At 41.8% G+C, this 22,853-nt stretch overlaps 2 protein-coding genes across 4 annotated transcripts; one reads left to right on the forward strand and one right to left on the reverse strand.

The window, feature by feature from the left end:
- The first annotated feature begins 314 nt into the window (after positions 1-314).
- Positions 315-4,892, forward strand: tchp (trichoplein, keratin filament binding). Its single transcript, XM_071899785.2, has 13 exons — positions 315-448; positions 839-1,035; positions 1,503-1,713; positions 1,813-1,869; positions 2,221-2,289; positions 2,726-2,899; positions 2,984-3,096; positions 3,188-3,254; positions 3,355-3,527; positions 3,616-3,697; positions 3,819-4,004; positions 4,289-4,432; positions 4,621-4,892. Exons 2-13 carry the CDS (start codon positions 845-847, stop codon positions 4,651-4,653), a joined length of 1,500 nt encoding a protein of 499 aa, XP_071755886.1. The 5' UTR covers positions 315-448; positions 839-844; the 3' UTR covers positions 4,654-4,892.
- git2a (G protein-coupled receptor kinase interacting ArfGAP 2a) lies at positions 4,888-22,479 on the reverse strand. Of its 3 annotated transcripts, XM_078285014.1 has the most exons (21): positions 21,846-22,479; positions 18,414-18,547; positions 17,850-17,962; positions 17,602-17,707; positions 17,401-17,487; positions 17,146-17,276; positions 16,936-17,030; positions 16,416-16,461; positions 15,866-15,917; positions 15,683-15,755; positions 15,402-15,499; positions 15,091-15,202; positions 14,838-14,980; positions 14,528-14,677; positions 11,724-11,972; positions 10,521-10,610; positions 8,521-8,603; positions 8,140-8,331; positions 7,756-7,887; positions 6,903-6,966; positions 4,888-6,488 (listed from the first exon to the last, which is right to left on the reverse strand). In XM_078285014.1, exons 1-21 carry the CDS (start codon positions 21,895-21,897, stop codon positions 6,276-6,278), a joined length of 2,415 nt encoding a protein of 804 aa, XP_078141140.1. In that variant the 5' UTR covers positions 21,898-22,479; the 3' UTR covers positions 4,888-6,275. The 3 variants fall into 3 exon arrangements, with proteins under 3 accessions (XP_078141140.1, XP_071755734.1, XP_071755737.1); XM_071899633.2 differs by lacking the exon at positions 7,756-7,887; XM_071899636.2 differs by lacking the exons at positions 7,756-7,887; positions 14,528-14,677 and having other exon boundaries at positions 15,866-15,914.
- Between the last annotated feature and the right edge of the window lie 374 nt (positions 22,480-22,853).

The raw sequence follows: 22,853 nt of genomic DNA on the forward strand, positions 1-22,853 counted from the left end.
TCTTATTCTTAGTTTTATTCTTCTTTATAGTCTCTGCGTTTAATGAGCTGGAAAGGGGCTCAAAAGCTTCACAAATCAAATAACATGTTATCCTAGAGGGTGAGATAGCCTAAATTTTTGAGTAATGACCAGGCTATAATGGGATAGGTTGACAGTAATCCTCTTTTAGTTATTCACTAGTCTCGCTCTCAGACACTGCAGTGTGTCGCGAGAGCTTTTGAGTGTGTCACATATTTCATTACCACGAAAGCTATACTTTTTGCGTTTTCAGCCAATAGCCAATTTGACCCTTACCTTATCCCGTAGCGTTAGAGTAACTAGGAAGTGGGGTGGTAACTATGGAAAACTAGAATACGAAAGGAAGGCGAGCTTTATTTTCTACAAAACGTTGACTGTTTCTATCTAGCTTCAAGATAACGCATTGCAATTAAAGAGTAATACTGCAAGGGTAAGTAGCTGCTATGATTCTGACTATAAAAGTCATTTGCTAACTATTGCTGGCTAGTGAAGGATCTAACGTTGACACTGCTAGCTAATATTGTTTTGATTTTTCTCTCTCAGATTGTCTTTAGCTAACGTTACGTGGTCAATAACGACGCGTGTGTAAACCAGCTAGATAACATTAACTCATACATAAAGCTATCTAATGCATAAAGGGTTAAAATTACCCCGATACATGGCATTTCCTTTCTCTTTTTGTGTGAGAGAACGGCAAGCGTCGTCCTGGCTTATGTTATGTTGGACAGTATTAACTTGCTGCCTTAACTGTCGCGAGGAGGTAGGCCTATCATTGTTTACTGCGTGACCAGGTCATGTGTGTGTGCCCCCGTGAATCTAGAGACCAATGGCTCTACCGACCCTTTCCGCGCACGGGCCCAGCCGGTCCCGTGTCCTGGCCAGACAGATGGCGCGGCAGCGGGAGCAGGAGGCCCGTTCTCGGCAGCAGTGGGAGCTGCATTCACAATACTTCAGGGAACAGAGTGTGCGCAGCCACAAGCAGTCCGTGTGGAGTTCCCATCAGTCCCATCAGCAGAGGTAATGCAGACAGACTTGGACTGTCTATGTACTGCATGTAGGTTGGATAGGCTTGTTATGTCTCTTCAACATGCTATTCTGTGTCTTGTGCTTTGTTTTGCTTCCTTGTGTTTGATTTTGTTGCATAATGTATGACATCATTTTGTTGTGATTGACTGTTGATTAGTTAGATCTAGGTAGGCTCATTCTCTGTGAAGTCCTTTGAGACATGCTTGTGATGAACAGCTATATCAATAAATGAACCTGACTTGATTTACCCAAATTATTTAACGAAGAACTTGAGAAATATGTGTAGCATTACATAGATTTCTGTGAGTGAATTTTGCCTGCATTCAAAAAGACACTATGAAGGTGTAGATAATCTAGTAGTACTTTCTCCCACCCTGTTGTTCTGTTGCTTCAGCAGTAAGTGGCAGCCAAACAACCCAGAGAAAGACAGTTAGTGTCCATTTCCTCTGTTGTGTCAGTATGTCAGCGTACCATAAACAGAGAGTGGAGGAGGAGAAGAGGGTGAGTCTGGAGCAGCGCAGGACTCGGCTCAGGGCCATGCTTCAAGAGGAGCAGGATCAGTTGGAGGCTGAGCTCCGGGACGTGCTTCCTGACAGCAGCACACTGGCGAGTCAGTTGGTGCAGAAAACTGAGGAGCTTCGTTCAGCAAGAGAGGAGAGAAGGAAAAAGGTAGTTGCATTGAATTAATTGCATATTTCTTTTTCAATAACGCATCATGGTGCACTGCTGCAATGTATAATGCTTGTTGTTTCTGTATTGTACACCTAGCTTGCACAAGAGCTGCTGAAGGAGCACTGGAAGAAAAACAACCCAGAGCTGCGAGAGGTAGCTAAGTGTAAACTATTAATGCAAATGTAATGAGTTGCCAGACCTCTTACTGCAAAGTCTGAGTGTTGAGATGAAGAGATAAATGGCCTCAGATGTCAAACTGCGGAGGAATCTAGTGACTGTCTGGTACGTCTGTAGTCTGTACGTCAAGTAGAGAAAACGGACACTTTTTGTCAAGACGTCCACTTGATCTGGAAACCAATAGGGCGTGTGATGCAGATATTCCATGACTTTCTGTTAACCCGAGTCCTGCATTGACTTCAGAGTATAAAATATTCTGGTATCCCTTCCGCTTAGGTCAGGTTCATCAGTATCTCTGTCTCGTCTGTGTCACAACTCTGTCCACAGGTCGAGTCAGCGTTACATAAAGATCATGTTGTCGGCCAATGGCAGGAGCAGATATCTGACAAAAAACAGGTAGGAAATTCATATCATAGCTACCTGTCAGTCAAAGCTGTTCAGCTAATAATAATTGTTGAATTACTTTTTATATGATAATAACTTGTTGTTTTTGACCTGTAGGTCCTTTGTCATACTTGCTTTGACTTGGGTTAATATACTCAATTTTATTCAAACTCAGTTGCGGGGAAAACTGATAGCCTTGCAATAGTCCGAGGTATCAACTCTTCATCAAGCCAACAATGACACCTAGGACCCACAAGTCAAAAAACTTTGGTATCATTCTTTTACTTGAGTAATTAATTATGTAATGAATTAATATTTAATTAAACTGTACTTATTTCATCTGTGAGCACAGTATCAAGGCTGAAATCTGCTCAGGTTAATCCTCACAGCATGGTTCATTATTGAGACAGTTTAGACACAGAAGTAACCCATCTCTCAAAACATGCAGCATGAAGCGGCAGAGCAGGAAGAGGAGAGACGTTTTGAAAATGAGTACGAGAGGACTCGAAAAGACGCTCTGGAGAGGATGAAGCAGGCGCAGGAGAAGAAGAAAGAAGAGGACCGTAAGAGAGCAGAAGAACTTTGTCAACAGATGGATGAACTGAAGCTGAGGGAACAAGAGGTATACAGATCTTGGGCAAATTGTTTCTGCTGTGGAAAATGGTATGAGACGTGATGTTGAAGCAGATTTTTCTGTCTGTTTCAGGCCAATCGTCTAAAGAAAGAGCAAGAGACTCTGCTGGCCCAACACTGGGAGCTGGAGAGGATAGAAGAGGAGAGGAGAACGGTGGAGGAAAGGAGGAAGAAATCTGAGATGGGGTAAGGGAAGCTCTCTCTGGGGGTAACTGTTCAGAAATGAGACAAATACGTCACATAAGGCTACATGTTCACTGAGCTGCTGTTCCTTCAGGCATTTCTTGATCCGTCAGTACCGCGCTCAGCTGAAGAGGAGAGCCCAGCAAGTGCAGGAGGAGCTGGTGAGTCCCCTTGACCCGTTGTTACTACAGCGTATTATTCAAGATGAGATCCAGCTTCTCTGGTTTTGACGCCTTTCTTGAATGCCTCTGTCCCCACCAGGAGGCCGACCGTAAGATCCTGGCAGCCATGCTGGAGGGAGAGCAGGAGGACAGGAGAGCGGAGAGTGCGCGAAGGGAAAGAGCCGTAGCTGACGCTGCCTGGATGAAACTTGTGATTGAGGAGCAACTTCAGTTAGAGAGGGAGAGGGAGGCTGAGTTTGACATTCTATACAGGTAAGCCCCAGGATTCAGGAAGGTCTGACTTTGAGGCAGGGACCTCTGCTTCTCTTCAGATACGAGCCTTTGTGTCTTATCCATTCAGAGAGGAAGCCCAACGCGTGTGGGAGAAACGGGAGACAGAGTGGGAGAAGGAGAGGAAAGCCAGAGAGCGGCTCATGCATGAGGTGAATTGGCCTCAGGGAGTCAAGGGTTCCGGGGCTGACAAAAACATACTTGAAACCTCATTTGAAGGTAAGTCAAAACATATGACTCGAATAACAGCACTCCTCTCTGTTTCTCTGAAAGGTTCTTGTGGGGAGACAGCAGCAGCTGGAGCTTAAGATGCAGCAGAACCGCGAGGCTCAGGAGGAGTCCCTGAAGAGACGGGAAGAGCTGATCCAGGAGCTGGAGCTGGAGAGGGAGGCCAGACTGCAGGAGAGGGAGCAGGAGGAGGGCCACAGAACAGCTCGCATGCAAGAGATAAATGCTCAGGTTGGCACATGGCTCCTTCTCATATCTTGATAGTCAGTTAGGTATTGGAGTGGTTCTGCGTGTTTGTATTGCTGTAGCACATATTCGCAAAAGTAAGAATGTTTAACACCAAAATTATTCATTGATCAATTATTCATTGAAGTAAATTCTCAGGCACAGCCGAACTCTCCACAGCACAGCACCTGCCCAGAACCACAGAACATATGGTTTTTGACACATTAGTATTTACTTTCCAATCTTGGAAATAAAACAGAGCTGATGTTGTTTACATATATTAACTGTAGGTGGAGCAGCGGCGCCAAGAGCAGTGGGAGGAGCAGCGCAGGATAGAGCAAGAGGAGGAGGAGGAGAAGGAGGCCCTTCGGTTCCAGGAGGAGGAGCTGAAGCTGGAGACACAGAGGATGGCCAAGCAAGGCCACCAGGAAAAGGTGCAAGATAAAATCAAGCTACCTACTGTATGAATGAGTTCTCCAAGGAGACTGATGATAGTCAAAGTTTATATTCTAGCCTGCTATGTGGCAGGCTGTGATCTATGGAAACATTATACTGCTTGATTTCACCTTATTTGCTCTTTTTAATGTTCAGATATCACAGGCTTGTTCTGTCTCCCTTTCAGATTCACAGCAGACCCCGATCAGCCTGGACATGAGGACTCTGCAAGTCTGAAATCAATGCACAATCATCAGATGTATATTTTTGTATGTAATTAGCTTTAATGTCTTTTAAAGGCATATCATTCAATTAGGTTCTGAGGCCATATGTAAGCCAACTTGATGTTGCTAATTTAATGCTGTTGCTGGCTGTTGCATATTTAGAAAAACACTAATGTAAAGTTTTGCAATCCTAGAGGCTTTTGTAGGACAGTAATTTTTTGTACGCTTTATTTGTAGACTGTTTTTAATAAATCTGTCCAAATCAAGTCATTTTTTATATTAAGGCCACACAGTGAATATGAAACACGACAGATAAATACAGCAGACAACAGGTTATAGTTATAAATTAAGTTTATTTAGAAAATAATTATTTTTCCCCAGTGCAGCTATAACAGCTGCATGACATACATCTCTGGACTCCATTCAAGTACAGAGAGGGACATTACCTTGATCAGATTTCAAGTTTGACAATGAACTCTGAACCACATGTTGAGGATGAACCTTGGGTTGCACAATTATACAGGAGACATCTATAGTTCTATCCCATACGTTGCACATTAAATACAAATCTAGCAGCAACAGAACAGAGCACAAAACACACGGACAGACATGATTATTAGCTCTAAATATCTTGCAACACCACCAACACTGCTATAGCACACAAGACCGCATAACACAGTGCAGTGTCTAGCCTCTTACAAACACACCAAATCAATATAACTTAATACAAGAACATCTTGCTGGTGAAGAACATAATTTGGCCCCTGAACAAGTGTTATTTGCATTCACTGACTTGACAAATGGGCATACATAAATAGCTGCAATAAGTGCATTGCAGACAGGATTACACTTGGACAGGGGACAAACCATATAAATAGCTTTTCTATGCGACAAACATTGGCATTGCAGGGCTACAAAATGTGCATCAACGAAGTTCCCCACATTTAATGGAAGTTAATTAAATGGTCAAATTCTTTTGAAGATTCATCTTTACAGAATGCTAATGTTTGCACAGTGCAATAAATGAGGGGAAGCTTCTTTAGCTCCAAGGGTGTTGGCATTAGCATTTCATGACAATGGATTCATTACTTTTTTTATGGCTTTCCCAGCATCCATGTCTGGCTTTGGACTGATCATGTTAACCAACATCATCTAATGGATATACTGTACACATAGTCACAGAGTATTAACGGTAATTCCTTCCTTTCTCAATGGAAGGTATTTACATTATGGACTGATTAAACATTAATGGTAACTAAGGGAGACTAATAAGTAAAGAGTAATCAAGAAATCATAAAATTTCCCAGGGTCAGCTAGCCACTGCATGTAGTCTATATGTGATTTTGTAAACTTATTACTTTTGCTCAACAGAAATTGCATTATTAGAACAAACCAGGTGTCCCTAAGTTATGTCGCTGACTCTTTCCCATCAATGACATTCAGGCTTTGTCCAATGTTGGCTTTAAATATTGTGAATACTTGTTATTTTTTATATCATTCTTAAATTAAAAAAAAGAATTCATGCATATACCACAAATACGAAAAACGACAGAAAATTTGTTAAAAATATAAGAACAAAACTGAGATGCTATTGGCTTTTGCAGCCTTGTAAGTGCTGTTAGTTGGTGTTCTCCTTTGTGGTAATGGTGACAAGCTGCTTGGCTGCCTTGGCAATGTCATAAGCACATTGGATGACCTGCTGGGTGACCAGCTGCATGTCCGGCCCCGGGCCTCCCTCCGAGGGCATGGCCTTCCTGCATTCACTCTGCAGCCGGTAGGCACTGGAGGTCAGCAGGCGCAGCGAGCCTCTCACAGTCTCTGAGCGCGGCTTCTGCGGAGGAAGGATAACAAAACATTTTAATACTGGTGGGAAAAGTCTGTTCAGAAGTCAACTGCTCTGTGCCCAGAGATACGGTAGCGGATAAGCCCAGATCCTTTGGAAACACATGGACCTCTGCTGGCCTAGGACTGAATCCAGCCAGAATCTGTTTTCCTTTGTCTGCCCTACTGTCTAATCTCTTCCAAATTCCCAACTGAATACACTAAAGAAAATATATTTAAAGCGAGTGGACTGTGCACTCTGAGTAGATAAATTTATAAAAAAGTGAACCTGGGACTGGCACAACATGGGACTAAAAACGTTATTTAGACCTTGAAATTTGGTCATTTATAACATTATGATAAGCAATATTTTAATAACTTCCAAATACAAACTGCAACAAAATGTACCAGCTAGCTTTTTTACCTTGGGAAAGAGGGCGGCCATTTCTGTTACAGCCACATGTATTCTTTCTGAGCAGGGTATGAAGCTGTGGGGAGAAGACAGGTGTCAGTGAGGTTGACATATTCACGTTATGTTCATCCGATTCCGTTTAACATTCCGGATAAAATGTAAAGTTGATTGTTTATGCTTGGATATAAAAAGTCACCTTTTTAAACAAGCCAAAAATATTTTGCGTGCAAGTTAATCACAAAATAATATATTATTTATAACTCATAACACACCATGCATTATTAACTTCAGCTCCAGGTTAACACTGAGTAGCTTAACACGCTATTTGATAGACAGTTATCCAGCACCATGAGCGCACATATTTTTAGCAAACCCCAAACCTTGGCAGTGTTAGTGCCATAATCCAACCTCAGGGCTACAGAACTGTGCTACTATAAATATTAGCAAACTACAGGATTTAAGGTTAATCAAAAGTACAATGCACTATTATTATATAACACTAATGTTTTCTATTAAAAAATTATGGCTATAAAAACACCAAACATTGAACAACTTGGCTTGTAACTACATCAAAAACACTATAAAGCAAGATACTACTTTCATCAAACTCTACAAATCAACTAACCACAGGAGATTTGAAGTCACAGTGTTTGCAGTGAAAAATAAAGATAATAAGGGCAGGTAAGTATGAAACTGGATGCTTTAAGACACAACACTTTTTAGGCAAGCATTCGGCAGCACGTCACAGAAAAAGAGAGCCAGGCTGTCAGTAGGTGAGGCAGAAGAGGAAAGGTGAGACAGAAAATGTGTGTGTGAGGGAGAGAAAAAAACTGTGCCTGGGAGGCAGGGACAGAGGCCAGAGTACCAGGAGGAAGGGTCAGGGGACCGGAGGCTGAGCGGCTGAAGGGGAGGGGGGGCCTTCTCAGCCCAAGGCACCAGAGTGCTGAAACATCCCAGGCTGTGCCTGAGCCGACGCACGCCTTCACGCTCGCATGGTCTGCTCACAGGAGCGAGAGGCAGGGACCACAACACCAAAACAACATAACACCGGAGTAGAAGTAGAATGAGGGGGAAGAGTGAAGATAACAGAAACAAAGGGGAAATAATAGGAGATAAACACTGCTAAATATTACAACAGAGGAAATGACAAAATTAAGGGGAACTAAGGGTGTAAATGAGAAGCAAGGAAGTGAAAGTAAAAAAGATGATGAACTGATAGAGAAAGCTCCTTCTCCCTGTAGATGCTGACCTGTCGTGTTTGTTCTCCTGAGCAGCCCGCAGAAGCTCTTGGATATTCTTGGTGATCTGCTCGGTCTTGCGGATGACGTCCTCTGTGCTGGGAAGCGTGGGGTCTGACTCCAGCTCCAGATCGTCCAGCTCGGGGATGGAGCTGCCCTCCCCCAGCCAGCCACTGCTCCTCAGCCTGCCTCTCCTGCTCAATCTGCACAAGGAAATACACACGATTTTGGTCTCTAAAGCTTGCCCACCGAAAGACAAAATGGTATAATTTGACTTGAAAACCAATTTTGATTGTAATTGGGAGTCAGGCAAGCACAGTTTAGAAGTGAATGTCTTATTTTTTTTCACTTGGGCGAGTGTCACAAAGCATCACTCTGGGGGACGCCCTTACCCTGAGTCATCCATCTCCGAGTCATTGAATGTATTGTCATAGTCACTGTCTGGCATGCTGCTCTGCTTCTCCAACTTCGAAGCCTAGAGGGAAAGGAGAAGAAAGAGAGTGATAAAAATGCATCTCAAAATGTTTGATGGCATTGACAATGCAAACCGTAAACAGATAAGAGTATGTTGTAATCACAATTTCAATGCAAAGTGTCCATTCATAGCAATAAGCAAACTTTCACTGTGACAAGGAACAGTTACACATATATTGTAAATGTACACCTTCTGTTTGCAGTGTTACCAACAACAAACTTACAAATTTGAATATAAACAAGTAAAAGCAATGCAGACGACTTTGCATGAAACAAGCCAATAAAGCCATGAAGCCAGAGTACAGAATCAACTTGAAGCTTTTAAAACTTGATTGTCAGTGTTAGTAAAGAGAGATTATCCAGGGTTCAAGTAGTTTATACCCGGCACTATGCAATAATCACTACTGAGGACTTGTTTGAAATTGACCTGAACTGCTTGAACATAATGGGACACAAATCATATTGGATCAATAGAATGGCTGGGACCATCACGGACTGAACGGCACACTATGTCGCTTTGTGTATGAAACCCTTTGAACTCCTGAAAGACGGACGGATTCATGGATGACAATAAACACAACTGTCAACCAGTGAGCAGGATTTGAAGAGAATAAGCAAACTCTGCAGCTTTATCCAATTTCTGAGGCTTACTGTATGCTGCCAGGATTAATAAAGTCAGCAACGCTTGGGTAGAAACATTCATGAACACAAATGAGTTGGAATTACATCAGAACCATGACGCATTGACTTTACTCTGTCTCCAAACTGAAGGGAAGTAGACCCATGAGAGTCATAATTTGAGGATAGTAAGTCAGGGCTCAGATGAATTCAGGAATAAGCCTAAATCACACCAGTCTAAGAGACAAGCAGGGCGACGACGGAACTATTTAAGTGTATTGCACAAAATAGAAATGACTAATCCTCACACTAGATGAGGCTCGCTGTGATCTTATTAGATTTACACTGCATATTGAGAGCTTTATGCAGATACACTATCAGACTCAGAGTTGCGTTTCTAAAGGGGAAGCAGAGACAAACAAGAAGTGCACTCAAGCCACATACCGAACAGCAGTGTACATACCCTTTCAATACAAGTCCAAAAGGGTTCAAACAAAATCCTCCTCTTGTATGCAGTACAAGATGCAATGCTGCACACATAAACTCACATCAAACAATAGATGGCAGAAAATAGGCTCAGTTTGTTATGTCTTTGTCCTGCTGTCACTAGAGATCAATCTTTTAGACGGTGAGCGACTCCTGGATGACCGCAGTGTTTGGCTGTTACTGGAGGAAGTGAGAGCATGCTGTTTGAAGCTCACTGTGCAAAATGAAGTGTTGGTTAGAGACAGGGAAAAAGATCTCTCTTAGCATTGGAATGGGAGTAACATAGGCGCAAGAACTTTTGATATGAAAAACATGATAAATTTCAACAAACTAGAGGTATAAAAAATACATTTTAAATAAAAATTATTTTGACAAACAGGTGTTTGGTTTAGCGTTATAAGAATGTAACAAAGCCTTTAACACCCCTAACGACCTTCTAAACCCAATTTAAGATCAAAAGATGTTATTTTTTCATATCAGCCATTACACAGGTTTTCTGAAGGAAAGAAAATAAGCGTTAAAATTAGCAGGTGACATCCTGACAAGTGCGCTTCTCTGCTCGACTTTTGCAGACAATTCTACATGTGTAGCGGCACGATGAGGATGATGCTGATGAAGACGGGTATCGGGTGGTGAGGGCAGCCTGTAGAGGGTTGTCGGCTCATGCAGTCGGGCGGGGAAGGAGCAGCGTATGGGGGACAGAGGGAGGAAGGTGAAGGAGGAGGAAGAGGAGGGAGAGGAGGAAATGGCAAAGGGCTCCCAAGTGGACTTGCTGCGCCCCACGAGGCGCGGACCAAGTGAGGAGGTACTTAACCTTTTGAGCACTTTCGTCCTTCGACCAAGACAGGGTGGATGGAAATGAGGGGAGGGATGAAGAGGTGGTCACAAAAGCGCCCCTTTCCGTCTAAAGACAGGGTTCAAATCACATTTTAAGGAGACAGAGTAAAAAATGATGACAAAGTGCTCACAAGGAACAGTGAGGCACTGCTCACAACAGTGCTGTGAACACTAAAATGATTTCTTAAAAAAAAAAAGAAGAAACATTTAAGTGTGATGAATGAGATTGGATAATATTAAGTCCTTAGGCACAAGTGTCCTCATCTATTAAAGCATGACTGCTAGAGCTGAATTAGGTATATTGAAAATTGAAAAGAATTGATTTTGAAAGAATTTGAAAACAATAAATATCTGAGCAATAACCATAAAGGAGCTCCAGGGTTCTACAGTGCTATTATTTTAGTAGTATGTGCTAGATATAAATTCATGCTACATAGAAAACTTAAGAAGCACATGTGCATCGAATATAGTGATGGCACTTTCAACAGTTTTTTTCAGATTATGCTCCTACATGTATTCCCTGAACTCATTAACTTTTGCCTTTTTGAGCACAAATGCTCCTGGAAAAAATGTCACTGTAGAACCTGGGAGTCATCCATAGAAATTTACTGAAATTTTGTTTGACAGACCCAAATGTAATCAGGAACCTAAGCATAAGTGCCTTTATTTGAACTGAAGAGAGAATGCAAAGGGATGAGAAGATAAAATGATCTTGTGAGTTTGTCATGCAGTACAAAAACACAGAGTATTTGTATGGAAGGTTTAATGCTTTATCGACATGACATACAGTACAAACCTTCAAAGTATATCATAATTAGCTCATGCTCAAAACAGCAGCTCCTCATTAGCCTTATTATATAACTAAATTCAGTCCGACAAACAAGCAGCACTCCAGGAAACACCAGATGTATGGAGAATGGCCGTATGAGAGTCCAAGTATTAAAACTGGACAAGATGGGATGCGACTAGCTGTGTGTCTATATGAATGGCATTGCGCTTTCTGATGACTGTCTCAGGAACCAGAAAAAGAGCTACCCAGTAGCAAATTACTAAGGAAATAAAAAAAAAAAAACAGGAAAGAAAGGTTTGCAGACAGGGTGAAGACACATGAGGGAAAGTCTTGGAAGTGGAGAGGTGGAGAAGAAAAGGCAAAGGAATGCAGGGTGCAGGTCTTACTTACATGAGGTGGGAAGGGTTGCAGGGTGGGGATACCCTCCTCTGGGTAGGGAGTTTCCCCCTTAGGGAGATAGGGCTTCAGGCCTGAGCCAGTCTCATACATAGACATGGGCCGACTGGCCCGCGCAGACTGCCGGCGTTTCAGGGCTGAGGGGCTGGAGGGGTCGGGGTAGTCTGAACCGCTGGGGATCTGATAGATATTGGTTGTGACCTGCCGCCTGAGAGAGGTGTTCTCGCTTTGCAGAGATTGCAGCTGGAAGAGACGGGTCAGCAATACACTAAGAGGTGCTCTCAGCAAAGCAAGCTTTGTTTCCTGCTCTGATCCATTCTATCTTAGCTTTCAACCCATGATTCCTCTAAATATTCACATTACGGTTTGACAGTCTGCAGCTGTCAGCATACTAAACATCATCGAATTCTGCCAACGTTGTGACCTGGCCTGAACAAGTGTATGTGGGCATCACACATTAGAGAACTTAAAGTGAGAATCTACCCTGAGAATTCATGTTATTCCCATGATACAGAAAGTTCAACCAATATTTGTGGAGACCAATGGCTGTCTCACAAAGTTGGACACCAAGGAACACCAAGATACAAAACCTGAAGCTGCTTCAATGACATTGAATTGGAGACCAACTTATGGCTCATAGCTTTGAGCTTATAGAATGCTTGCTTGAGCTTATGAGATATACTTTATCGTAGTATTAATAGTTATAAACCTTAAGTACGTATTCCCATAAAAATCATCTTGCGTGTTGCCACTATGTCCACAAAGTTGGTTTCCCTGATTGTTACTGGAACAGCTCCAGACTTTGTTTCTTGATGACACCACCAACAGTCTTCACTAGCTGTAGCAGAGACAGGTTCATGTAAAAAAAGTCTCCACTGAACGACCTAAAAATCATAGGAATAACATATGAATTCTATTTTAGGGTGGATTTTCTCTTCAATTCAAAAACGCAAAGCAAGAAGTAAGCAAGCGAAAGGTTGTTGCACAGGTAAGCAACACAGATGCAGGTGTAAGTCAAAGATGTAGCTACAGAAAGACGGACACATGAGAATTATGAGAGTATTAGAGCCATTCAGGAATAAAGAAAATCAAGAGGTTTTTGATAGGGATACAAGAGTATGGGTGAAGAAAGATTGGCCTGATCTGATGCAACTAGTTGCAATCCAATGCACAGACAGTGAAGGGTCCTGCATACTGTTCAGGAAGAGGGCAGGTAAAACTCTTCAGCTGCCAGTATGATTTGGTCACTAACCTCTGCCTTAATGGTTGACTGTCGTAAAGGTTTACCAAAGCCTCACTGACTCCAGTGTTTTCATGTCACTTCATAACTTAAAGCATTTGAATACACTTTTTACATTTGACCTAAGTGACAGATGAAAATGACTATCTTAATCATATGCTGGTAATTCAGACTCCAACTGTATTTGAAGGCTGTGCTTTGAAATATTACTGAATGAACAATCTGCTCATTGACTTGAGTTTAAGCAGGAAAGAGGATTGCATTAACTACATGGTGTACACCTGTCCTTCACAATATCTCACGACAGTCAATGGTGCACTTGGCAGTGTGTTCTGTTTCATCCAACCCACCCTTGTTTTTGATTTCAAGATACTGTCCAGTTGAATGTGGTCTCTGACAGTAATCTATTCAACTGTAACTTAAGACAATGCCAACCCACACAGCTAAATCACATACTGTATTGTATGTCCACTATAGAGGAGTGCCAGAAAGACCTCTCATATGCAACCAATAGTCTTACAGAGACAAATGATCTGCATGTTGCTTCCAAACAGCCAAATCAAAGCCATTTTAACACAGGAAAAAAAAATCAAAACAAAACTTGAACCTCATCAATTTAACAAAGCATGTAGCTGTAAGGTGCTTATCGCATAGATGACAAATAGATGACAACCTCTGGGGCCCAAAGAAAAAGGGGAATTTGAACTAGTTGCCGTCTAGCAAGCTATAGGTTGCTAAATTGAAGCATAATCCATACATTTGTGCAGAATCTCAAACCTAACAATCTTTAAAGAAAGACAACTTAAATGTAACAGCTTTTTCATGAATAGGAGGGAAGACTCGAAAGTCAACTTCTATAAATCGGTAGTTTAAGTTAACAGTTGGAGTGACAGTATTACAGGCTTGTATCGGCGGTGAAGGTGCGTTTTCATGACAGCTTAGAAATGTGACCTTTTAAAATACATGGCAAACAACAGAACCATGTGCTGCGTTTTCTAACACCCTCAAGAAAGGTGAAAACCCTCCGAAGACATTCTATGTGGTGAACTGTGAATGATGAAGAAAGGTTCACACATACAATTTGTGTTAGTCACTATAGACTATGTAGGGATGAAAACCACTGTTAGGTTACTTCATGCTTATTATTAAAACATGCTTGTTAGTAACATGAGATAGCATGGCTTTTACTCTAATTATTTTCTACATAGAATGGAGATTAAATTGTTTCTCATTATGAACTGGAGCAAGAGTGCATGTCTTCTTCACAAATTAAAAAAAAAAAAAATACAAAAATAAAAAAAACTTTCTCCAGCTACCATTCAAGCTTTGAAATGAAACATGCTGGCCAAAACAGAGGGTGGACCAGCAGGGTGTCATAGCAGCCTTGCCTTACAACAGAGCATTCCCAGTCAGGTAGCTAGGCCCTCATTATAACAGGCTGGGCTTCCACACCAGAGGGCGATCACACCGGACAGGAGAGGAGCTCTGCTGACCGCTGTGGCCCCCCCTCAGTCCGCCCCCGGTGTTAGCGATGTTATTGGTGGAGCGCAGGGGATACCTTTTTCTGCATCAGCCTCAACTCATCACTCAGGTTGTTGTTGACTTTCATGAGCTGCTGGATCTTGGCTTCAGAGGCAGAGAGCGCGTTTTTCACGTCCAAGAACTCCTGCATAGTAATAGGTCCATCTGAGAGGTCAGAGTCCAGGCTCTGTTGGAAAGAGAAGTAAAAAAAAAAACAGTAAAGACATGTGGGAGACATTCACAATAACTGTTATGGCTGTGAGTAAATGTCTGTTTTGATGGGACATTTCAGCCATTGAGGGCTTTGCACTTCTGGGTCTTAATTTGTAAAATGGGTGCCCCATTACCTTGGTCCTATCTCCTTTGCTTGAGGGCAGCTCTTGATCTGTATCTTCATCAGAAGCCACGCTATCGTAGTCAGGCTGGTCATTGTCCTGGCAATCACTTCCATGCCTGACACCCACACTTTTCAGGATAAGTTCAACATTATCTGGAATCAAGGAGACACAGAGTAGAATACATATCTCAGTACTAAATTGACAAGCAGTACATTTTCAGTGTTCATAAGCCCTTTGAATAAAGTAACAATTAGATACTGACCTTTAGGACTGGTTATTGAATTCCCTTGCTGTCTGCGTTTAGCATCACTTAGTATGTCAATCACAAGAGTCGCAAATTCATGTGCGTTGAATCTTGCAAGTTTCTGGCGGCCCTAAATTAGAAAAAATTAACAAATAAATAAATAGTCACCTCATCTCATGCTGTATGTGATCGAACTTCAAAGTGAATATGTGCCAAGTAGGAAACAAACAAACATAAGGGCAGAATTTTCTTAAAATAAAGCTGAAGTAATGCTGATGCAGTTTGACAGTCAAGCTTTGACCAGAGCGGGTTCTGTACGGCTGACTTGCCTGGTTTCGTGTTGATGAATACTCTGGGTTCACAGGAAGGAAAGGCACCACAGTCGTCTCCGTCACTAGGGTGCTGTGATTCTGTGTAGCTAACCATACTACAAATAATAGGATATGAATAAGATCAACATTGTCTCAGAGACAGGCATCTGGCTCAGTAATATGGCTGCAACACCACTGGTAGCTTTAATGCATCAATGAAGAGAGGCCACTATAAATGTGTTCTCACAAGACCATGAAATATATAACAAAACACATATTTTACAGGATAACTACATTACCTGCATCCGTCTCTCTTCTGTCCACCTCATCGTACACATCCATGGCCAGCTCCTCAAATAAGTGATTACTGAGCTGTATTAAAATCAATGATTCAGACATTGGTCAGACATGAGTCAGCAGAGGAAAAAACATAACAAGTTCAGTACATTCAAAGCTTTAAATCAAACTGCAAGGATACTTACAGACTGTAGTTTCTTCTTTGCTGCCTTTGCCAGTTCTGATAAATCTATACTGCTACAAACAGAGAATAACTCTCATAAGCATATGCTGCTGAAAAGTGAGGTCAATATAATGCACACTTTGTTGTGATTAATACTTACATGTTCCTTATCCATCAAAAGAGAGCAATAAAAGAAGATAAAATTCTCATTTGATTTGAAGAAGAGCAATGCTAGTTCTGCTACAGTGCACTGCTCTGATTGCACAATTATTAAAAGCTGAGAGTGGGTTGAAATTACATGTTAACCATTTGCAACAATTACAGAGCTGCTGGGTGGGGTATGTGAACTACTTCAGTGGGTCTGTTTCCTCTCAAACAGATAATGGATGCTGCAGCGAGCCCAGAGCGTGTCAGAACAGGCCTCAGAGCAAGAATACAACTATAAACAACTGCAACACAGCCTCACTGCAGCTTTGTCGGGGTCGATTCAAGTTGAAATCATCCACTAAAGCACATTCAAAAGACAGTTCACAGGCTTAGATCATGTTGACTTACTCTAGGTGCCTTCTTACCTGTCAGCCATTTGTGGAACAATGAAGTGCTGGCCGTTTTTATGATCTGAAAGGAACGATGAGGATGCAATGGATGACCACAACTACATCATTATGATTATTAACACTTTTGATTCAGCATGATTTTGATACATAATCACCAGTTATTATGCAAATTAACTACCATGAGATTAACTACATATGTGAGAATCAAGAAGGTATTATGGTTTGTAAAATTATGTGCAGATCATGCAGAAATGTGCAGAAATAATTCTTAGCGTTTGTTTTAACTGCTTGGATTACCAGATGGGTGGGGTTTACCACATCAGGACAGCTCAGATAGCGTCAGCTAAGTTGTCAATCACAGAAAAGTATCCCAAACTGACTCTCGAATAGTTCCTGCAATTGTCTGTGGAAAACCCCAACCATCTATTACTCCAAGCAGGCTAAACAAACACTTACAATTACATGCAAATTTTGTTTGGGCCATTTCACGTTAAGCACAGAGTCCTTTGAATTGCTGATCTCTCTCCTTGCGTACCTGGCTTTCGTCCACACAGATAGAACGCCAGTCGATCAGTTAGTTCATACTGAATCTCCACCAGTCTATCCGCCAGGTCGTGGTGGCCAGCTTGCCTAAGAAGACACACATTAACAAAAGCTTTATTTAAAACTTTATGGGTGAAATTACAGGACCATAATATCTCATGTTAGAATGATTTAAGACTTAAAAAAACTGCAGGTAGCCAACCTTGCATAGTCAATGGGAGTTTTGCCACTGCTGTCAGGAGCTCCAGGATCTGCCCCGTAAACAGTCAGCAGCTCAGCCTGAGATACCTGACCTGCCTTTGCAGCCACATGCAGCGGGGTGTTCCCTTTTTCCTTCAGGAGGGGTTGAAAAACACGGCAAAACATGAAAACTAAAATCAACAGAAGAGCCAACAAAAACGCAGGTTGTAAAAACAGTGGATGTCGAAACACTGTAAAAACAGTGGGCGTATCTTACGGGGTGAAAAAAATTAGCTTGGGCTCCCAGGGACAGCAACCTCAGGCAGGTCTCAAGATTCCCAGTGCGTACACTTGAGTGAAGTTGCTGGGAGAGAAAAATCAACAACAATTACTACAAACTGCATATTTAAAACAAAGCAATGCTCAAAAACATCTTTCAGTTTTCCCATAATGTCAGTGAGCAGCCGTTCCTCCTCACCTTGCTTAAATCCTTGGCTGTCGAGCTGTCATCCTCTCGGCAAGGCATGCGATGGACAAATGCTAGCATTTGATATTTGGCCTTTATGAATTCTGTTTTGTTTGGACTTTAGGGACAGCATGAAACACAGAGGGTCAAACAGAAAGAAGAGTAATGAGCCGAAGGCATATATTAAGACCTAATGTTCAACAATCAATTTTCTGTTCAGTAATTTAACATGAACATCTAGTCAAACAATTATGACTCACTGCAATTTGTCCTGAGGGTTGGCCTTGCGCTTTCCACTCATCACAGACGCAGGGTCCAGAAGAGAGTGCTCCCATATTGAATTTGCACCATTGCCGTATAACGTCTGAACCATCTGAGTGAAATAAAAAAGAAACCATTAAAATGTGCCCCACTGATTTAGACTGTAGACCGCTGACTGGCTGTGAACAATCCCCTACCAATACAAACACTTTCTATATTAGGACAAAATCAATAGGCCTCTGAAGAGTCAGTGTTGTTGGGTAAAAATAGCTTAGACAACGAGTAGAGTGTGTGCTCTGATGTACCACTGTTGTCAAGAGATTTCTACTGAGCAAAGATAAAGGCCTGCAGATTCACAAGATACAGCTAAGGCAGAACTATGACTGCACTTGATTGTGTGCAAGGATAAAGATCTGATCTCAAAATCGAGGCATTCCAGCAGAGTGGGTTCTACCTCTGAGCACTCTTGCAATATAAAAAAGATAATAACTACACAGCAGAAGATGTAATGAACTGTAGCTTTCCACCAGAGAGGACAGACTTGTCCTGTGTGGGGTTATTACTTGTAGCTGTGTAGGAGGCCACGGTGTGTGTGTCAGGTGACGGACTTGGGAGCTGTGTCTGCCCAGACTTCGATGAACACTACAGCACTCATCACAAATCAACACGCCCCTGTTCACGGAGGCCCAGCGAGGTTCTGAGAGGGAAGAGACAACAAAAGGAAAAATCATGACACTTACATCAATCTAACTGTTGAATCACAAGTGTTCATTTGTTCATTTAGAAAGAGACAACTGATTTGAGATGTAGGCTAGTTTAAAGGATAATTAGCACACAACCCACTGAGCACTAGACGTCAATTCAACATCGTGTCTATGCTTTAGCTCTCATATCGCCCAGGATCTTTTTGGCAATGTATAGAGTTAGACCAACAACAGCTATTTATGCATTGTTAAAATATGTAATAACATATTTTAACAATGCATAAACAGCTGTAAATATAAAAAAATGCACCAGAGAAGTACAAGATAATGCTCTATTTTTGTCATTTACCCCAGTTAACGTGGTCTAAGATGTAGATGTTACTAAACTTTCACTTTTAAACCGTATGCAGCCTCATTTTAGCCTAGATGTCTAGTCTTTTAAACGGCTCATCAACGTAAAATTGCTTGGTGGGTACTATCTCACCCGGCTCCCACAGGTTTGATAAACTCTGGCTTCATCTGCAAACAGCCTGAGCTTTGAGTCCATAAATCAGTTAGAAATGTATCACAAGTCATCACAGCTTCTCCTCTGTTCACACACTCATTATTCAAATCTCTGACATGCTGGCCTTGGCATCTCACTTCTCTTTTCACTCGGCTGCAAGCTCAACCCCTGAGCAAATCCAATCTTGTGGCCTCACAAACTTATAGAGGACATCTATCACAGATTTGCCCTTAGACCCTCTCTGCCTGAAGTGCCCAGCTCAGATCACTGCAGATTAAGGAAACAGTATTCGGGTTAATGTAACATGAACAGTGAACACAGCCTTGGGCACACATACTGCGGACTGCAACATTCAGGTTAGACCATTATTAAGCCTATTATTATCACAACATGCCTACAGGAAGCTTTCAGGACACATATAGACTCATGCCATATGTAGCAAGCCTACCCCTCCTCTGTGGGCAGTAATAATGGTAGGCATAATAGTTAGCTTTTAAGGCCTTTCTCTGACCCCAGCTCTCTAGATTTGGACTAGTGGTGAAGTCAAGCAGCGTGTAAAGGCAAGGGGAAGTAGAGACAAACAGTTCTATATATGGGGGTTTAAAGGCGCCAAGAACCTAAACCTTATTGTTGAGTAATTCAACAGTTTCCTCTTTCAAAACATCATAAAAATAACAGACAAACGTTATCAAGAAGTTTTGTGCTGCATATTTAGGTAAAGTATTTCCTACCCTGGTGATTGTGATACAGTGTAGTTATAGGCTCTCTGTGACCAAAATACGTTTACTTAACCTTGACCTTTTTAACACAGTTTGTTTAATATGACGGTCTGAGTTATGTTATTAGTCTACACAGAGACTCTTCTGACAGCAAACATCCAAGACGGGAGTAAGACCACAAATAAATTCACATGAGACTCAGATAACCAACAGATTGGTAGATAAACAGACTGAGTGGCTGACACAGTGAGGTTTGAGAAGCCTCCTTAGCGGCAGCTGAGGTGTGGGAGGAACAGCTGCAGGGGTTGCTGGTCAGATTCTGGCACCTGGTGCCCGGTTCTGAGAGTCTGCTCCTAACTCTCCACTCAGAACTGAGTGCTGACAAGCTGGCCACATGCCTCCTTCACCCTTTCCTCAACAAGTGCTGCTAAAATTAATAGCAGATCTAGAAACTCTAAAAATATTCACACCCAACAAATGGCAACAGTGGAATGGAAGGGCAGTCCAGGCCAGCTGGTGAGGAGACCTGGGGGCTTAACTAATTTGAGTGAAACGATCAGAGAGACAAGGCAGTGCTGAGGGTGATACTGAAATGTATTTAGCATAGTTGTAATCTTATTGCTTGATTGTTATTGTGTGTAAATATTACTGTAAGTCAAAAGCATTTGTTTTTTTACACATAATGATCTAAATTGTTCAACCATTTTTGCTGAGCATTACAGGCTATGAAGTAAGAGTTAAATGTGGCACATCTAAAGCTCAACAATAGAAAAAAAAATCTCCTCTGCATTCAAAGCATGCATTCAATTCATTCAGCATCCTGTTTTGCTTCCTGTGCTAGCTGCAAAACATCACGTCATTTCTGTATAAAAGGGACGTTTTGCAAAGAACCTCAGACACAATGCAACTGCTCAGCTTTCACTGAAATGTGTCTTTGTCCGAGCTTAATTCCATCATTCTGTTGTCCCCAATGCTATTTAAGACAAACAAGCCTTAGTTCAGACAGAAGATGCCGATTCTATTGCTCTGATGTTATTTGTGTATAATAGAACCCAGTAGTAAGTGGGTTCTAGGGTTCTATCTAGAGATGTCCCTGTCTAATCAATCCACTGCCAATCACTACTCATACAACTGTGATTGGCCCGATCTGATATTCCAATCTGATTTTAGAAGGCATAAAATGTGAATTGTTTAAATCATCTTCTCACTAATACGTCTTCAAAGACATCACAAAGACTATTTTTTTAAAATAAATGTCAAAGTCAAAGTCAGCATCAGTAGAAAAATAATATCAAACCAAAGTCCTATCCTCAAATCAACAAAGTTGGTTCAGTCACTCACATTGAGTTTGTGAAAGTACCTTGAAAGCTTGACACCACAAACTTGGGTTATGCCTTTCAGTTACTACCAATATAATTGTGCGGTGTACAAAAAGTACCATGAAGGGAAACAACTACCTACTGTACCACTGTATCAGTCTAACTCAACTTTTATTTTGAGGAGAGATGCACCCATCCCAGTTCTAATTCACAGACAGGATGGAGATCTCAGACTTACAGTGCCATATCCTGCTGATCCAAGTTTTTTTTTTCAGAATGTTTTTTCATTATATATTTTCAATATGGGCAGGGAAACTTCTGCTCTTCTTTAATGAGGTTTGACAGATACAGATCCTCAATGATACGTGAACCAGTGAAACTGTACAACTGTACTGATCCATCATCAAAAATGCTGTCTGATTTGAAGCAAGCCAAACTGGATGGAAACAGTTGTAAGCAAGACAACTGGTTGCGCTCTGATTACATTCTCAACCCGGGAGCTATAACATTACCTGTCAGCAACACCAAGAACTTCTCCTCTTCGTTTACGCCAAAACAATAATACAGAACTTGTATCAATACGTACCGCGATCAAGCAGCGTCGGCCAGCACTGATAATCTGATTTGAGCCTAAAGTGTAAAGTCAATGGTTTAGCTAAGTAGGCTAGGACCAGTAGTGGATAAATGACGGCTAAAAGGCTAAAAGAGCAAAGACTGCAGGGTGGATGGAGTTGTAGTCGACACTTACCTGGAACACTGCAATCCGCACAGACCTCGCTATTTCGTAGGCGTTTAGACATCCTTTGCTCAGGAAGAAAGGCCTATTAAAAGGTCAGAAATGGATCGAATAGTATGTCTATTCAGCTAATCATTGATTACTCTGTAGGGGTGCCTTCCGCGTTAGCTAGAGCTAGCTAATTACTTCCAATCCAAACAACGACCTGCTACTTTAAGTTAACTATTGTTAACCTTGTCGTTATAGCTAACGTTAGCGTTGTAACGTTAATACCCAACAGGAGTATGGTACAAATGCTGCTTGCCAACAAGTTAGCTGACTTAGCAAGTAGCACCTGACAAGCTAACTAGTCTGTCTCCCCTAAGCAGTTTACTCTTCACTCTGGTAGACTGCAGCAGGGCTACACAGAGCAAGAGCATACCCAGCGGCAGCTTCGACTGTAACGGCGGCTTGCTGCTCTACACAACGAGCGGTATTCAGAAACCCATTTACGGACATTGTATAGGGTGAGTTCGATTCATCTCCCGTTATAACACGGACAGACTGAATATGTTTGATGCTTACAAAACGAGACTATGTATATTGGATTGTCATTAGCCAAATAGCTTTTATAATACCCCTTTATATTTATAATACCATTGCCACATCAATATCACTGCCCCACTTGTCGACGTAAAAATAACAAAAACAAATAATCCACTGGGTCATTGAATCAAACCCACCATGTACAATAAGGCAGTATAGCATTTTACGCTCCTTAGGATGTGTCAACGGGGCTATGGCTGTGTTTGAACATTTTGTGTCAGTGCGGAAGAACAACAGGCACAAAGCAAATGTACTTTTTAAGACTAAACCACCACTATATCATCAATAGTACTTATATTTCAAAACTACCGAGTATCTTTATGTAAATCTAGCTCACAGTACGCTAACGGAAAGTTTCACTGGGCTTCATTATTGCACCCTTCCTGGAACGCAACCAGCCAAGCGCCGAGCTCATTCAGACTGATGACGTATAGG

Source organism: Centroberyx gerrardi, chromosome 8 (assembly GCF_048128805.1).
Source record: "Centroberyx gerrardi isolate f3 chromosome 8, fCenGer3.hap1.cur.20231027, whole genome shotgun sequence".
Taxonomy (NCBI): domain Eukaryota; kingdom Metazoa; phylum Chordata; class Actinopteri; order Beryciformes; family Berycidae; genus Centroberyx; species Centroberyx gerrardi.

Excerpts from the sequence above, each read along its gene's own strand:
- git2a (XM_078285014.1), bottom strand. The coding sequence starts at position 21,897 with ATGTCTAAACGCCTACGAAATAGCGAGGTCTGTGCGGATTGCAGTGTT. Across the intron at positions 17,488-17,601 it reads CAGCCAAGGATTTAAGCAAG|CAACTTCACTCAAGTGTACG; the intron begins GTGAGGAGGAAC and ends TTTCTCTCCCAG. Across the intron at positions 14,981-15,090 it reads TTCAATAACCAGTCCTAAAG|ATAATGTTGAACTTATCCTG; the intron begins GTCAGTATCTAA and ends CCTTGATTCCAG.
- tchp (XM_071899785.2), top strand. The coding sequence starts at position 845 with ATGGCTCTACCGACCCTTTCCGCGCACGGGCCCAGCCGGTCCCGTGTC. Across the intron at positions 2,900-2,983 it reads TGAAGCTGAGGGAACAAGAG|GCCAATCGTCTAAAGAAAGA; the intron begins GTATACAGATCT and ends TGTCTGTTTCAG. Across the intron at positions 3,698-3,818 it reads GAGAGCGGCTCATGCATGAG|GTTCTTGTGGGGAGACAGCA; the intron begins GTGAATTGGCCT and ends TTTCTCTGAAAG.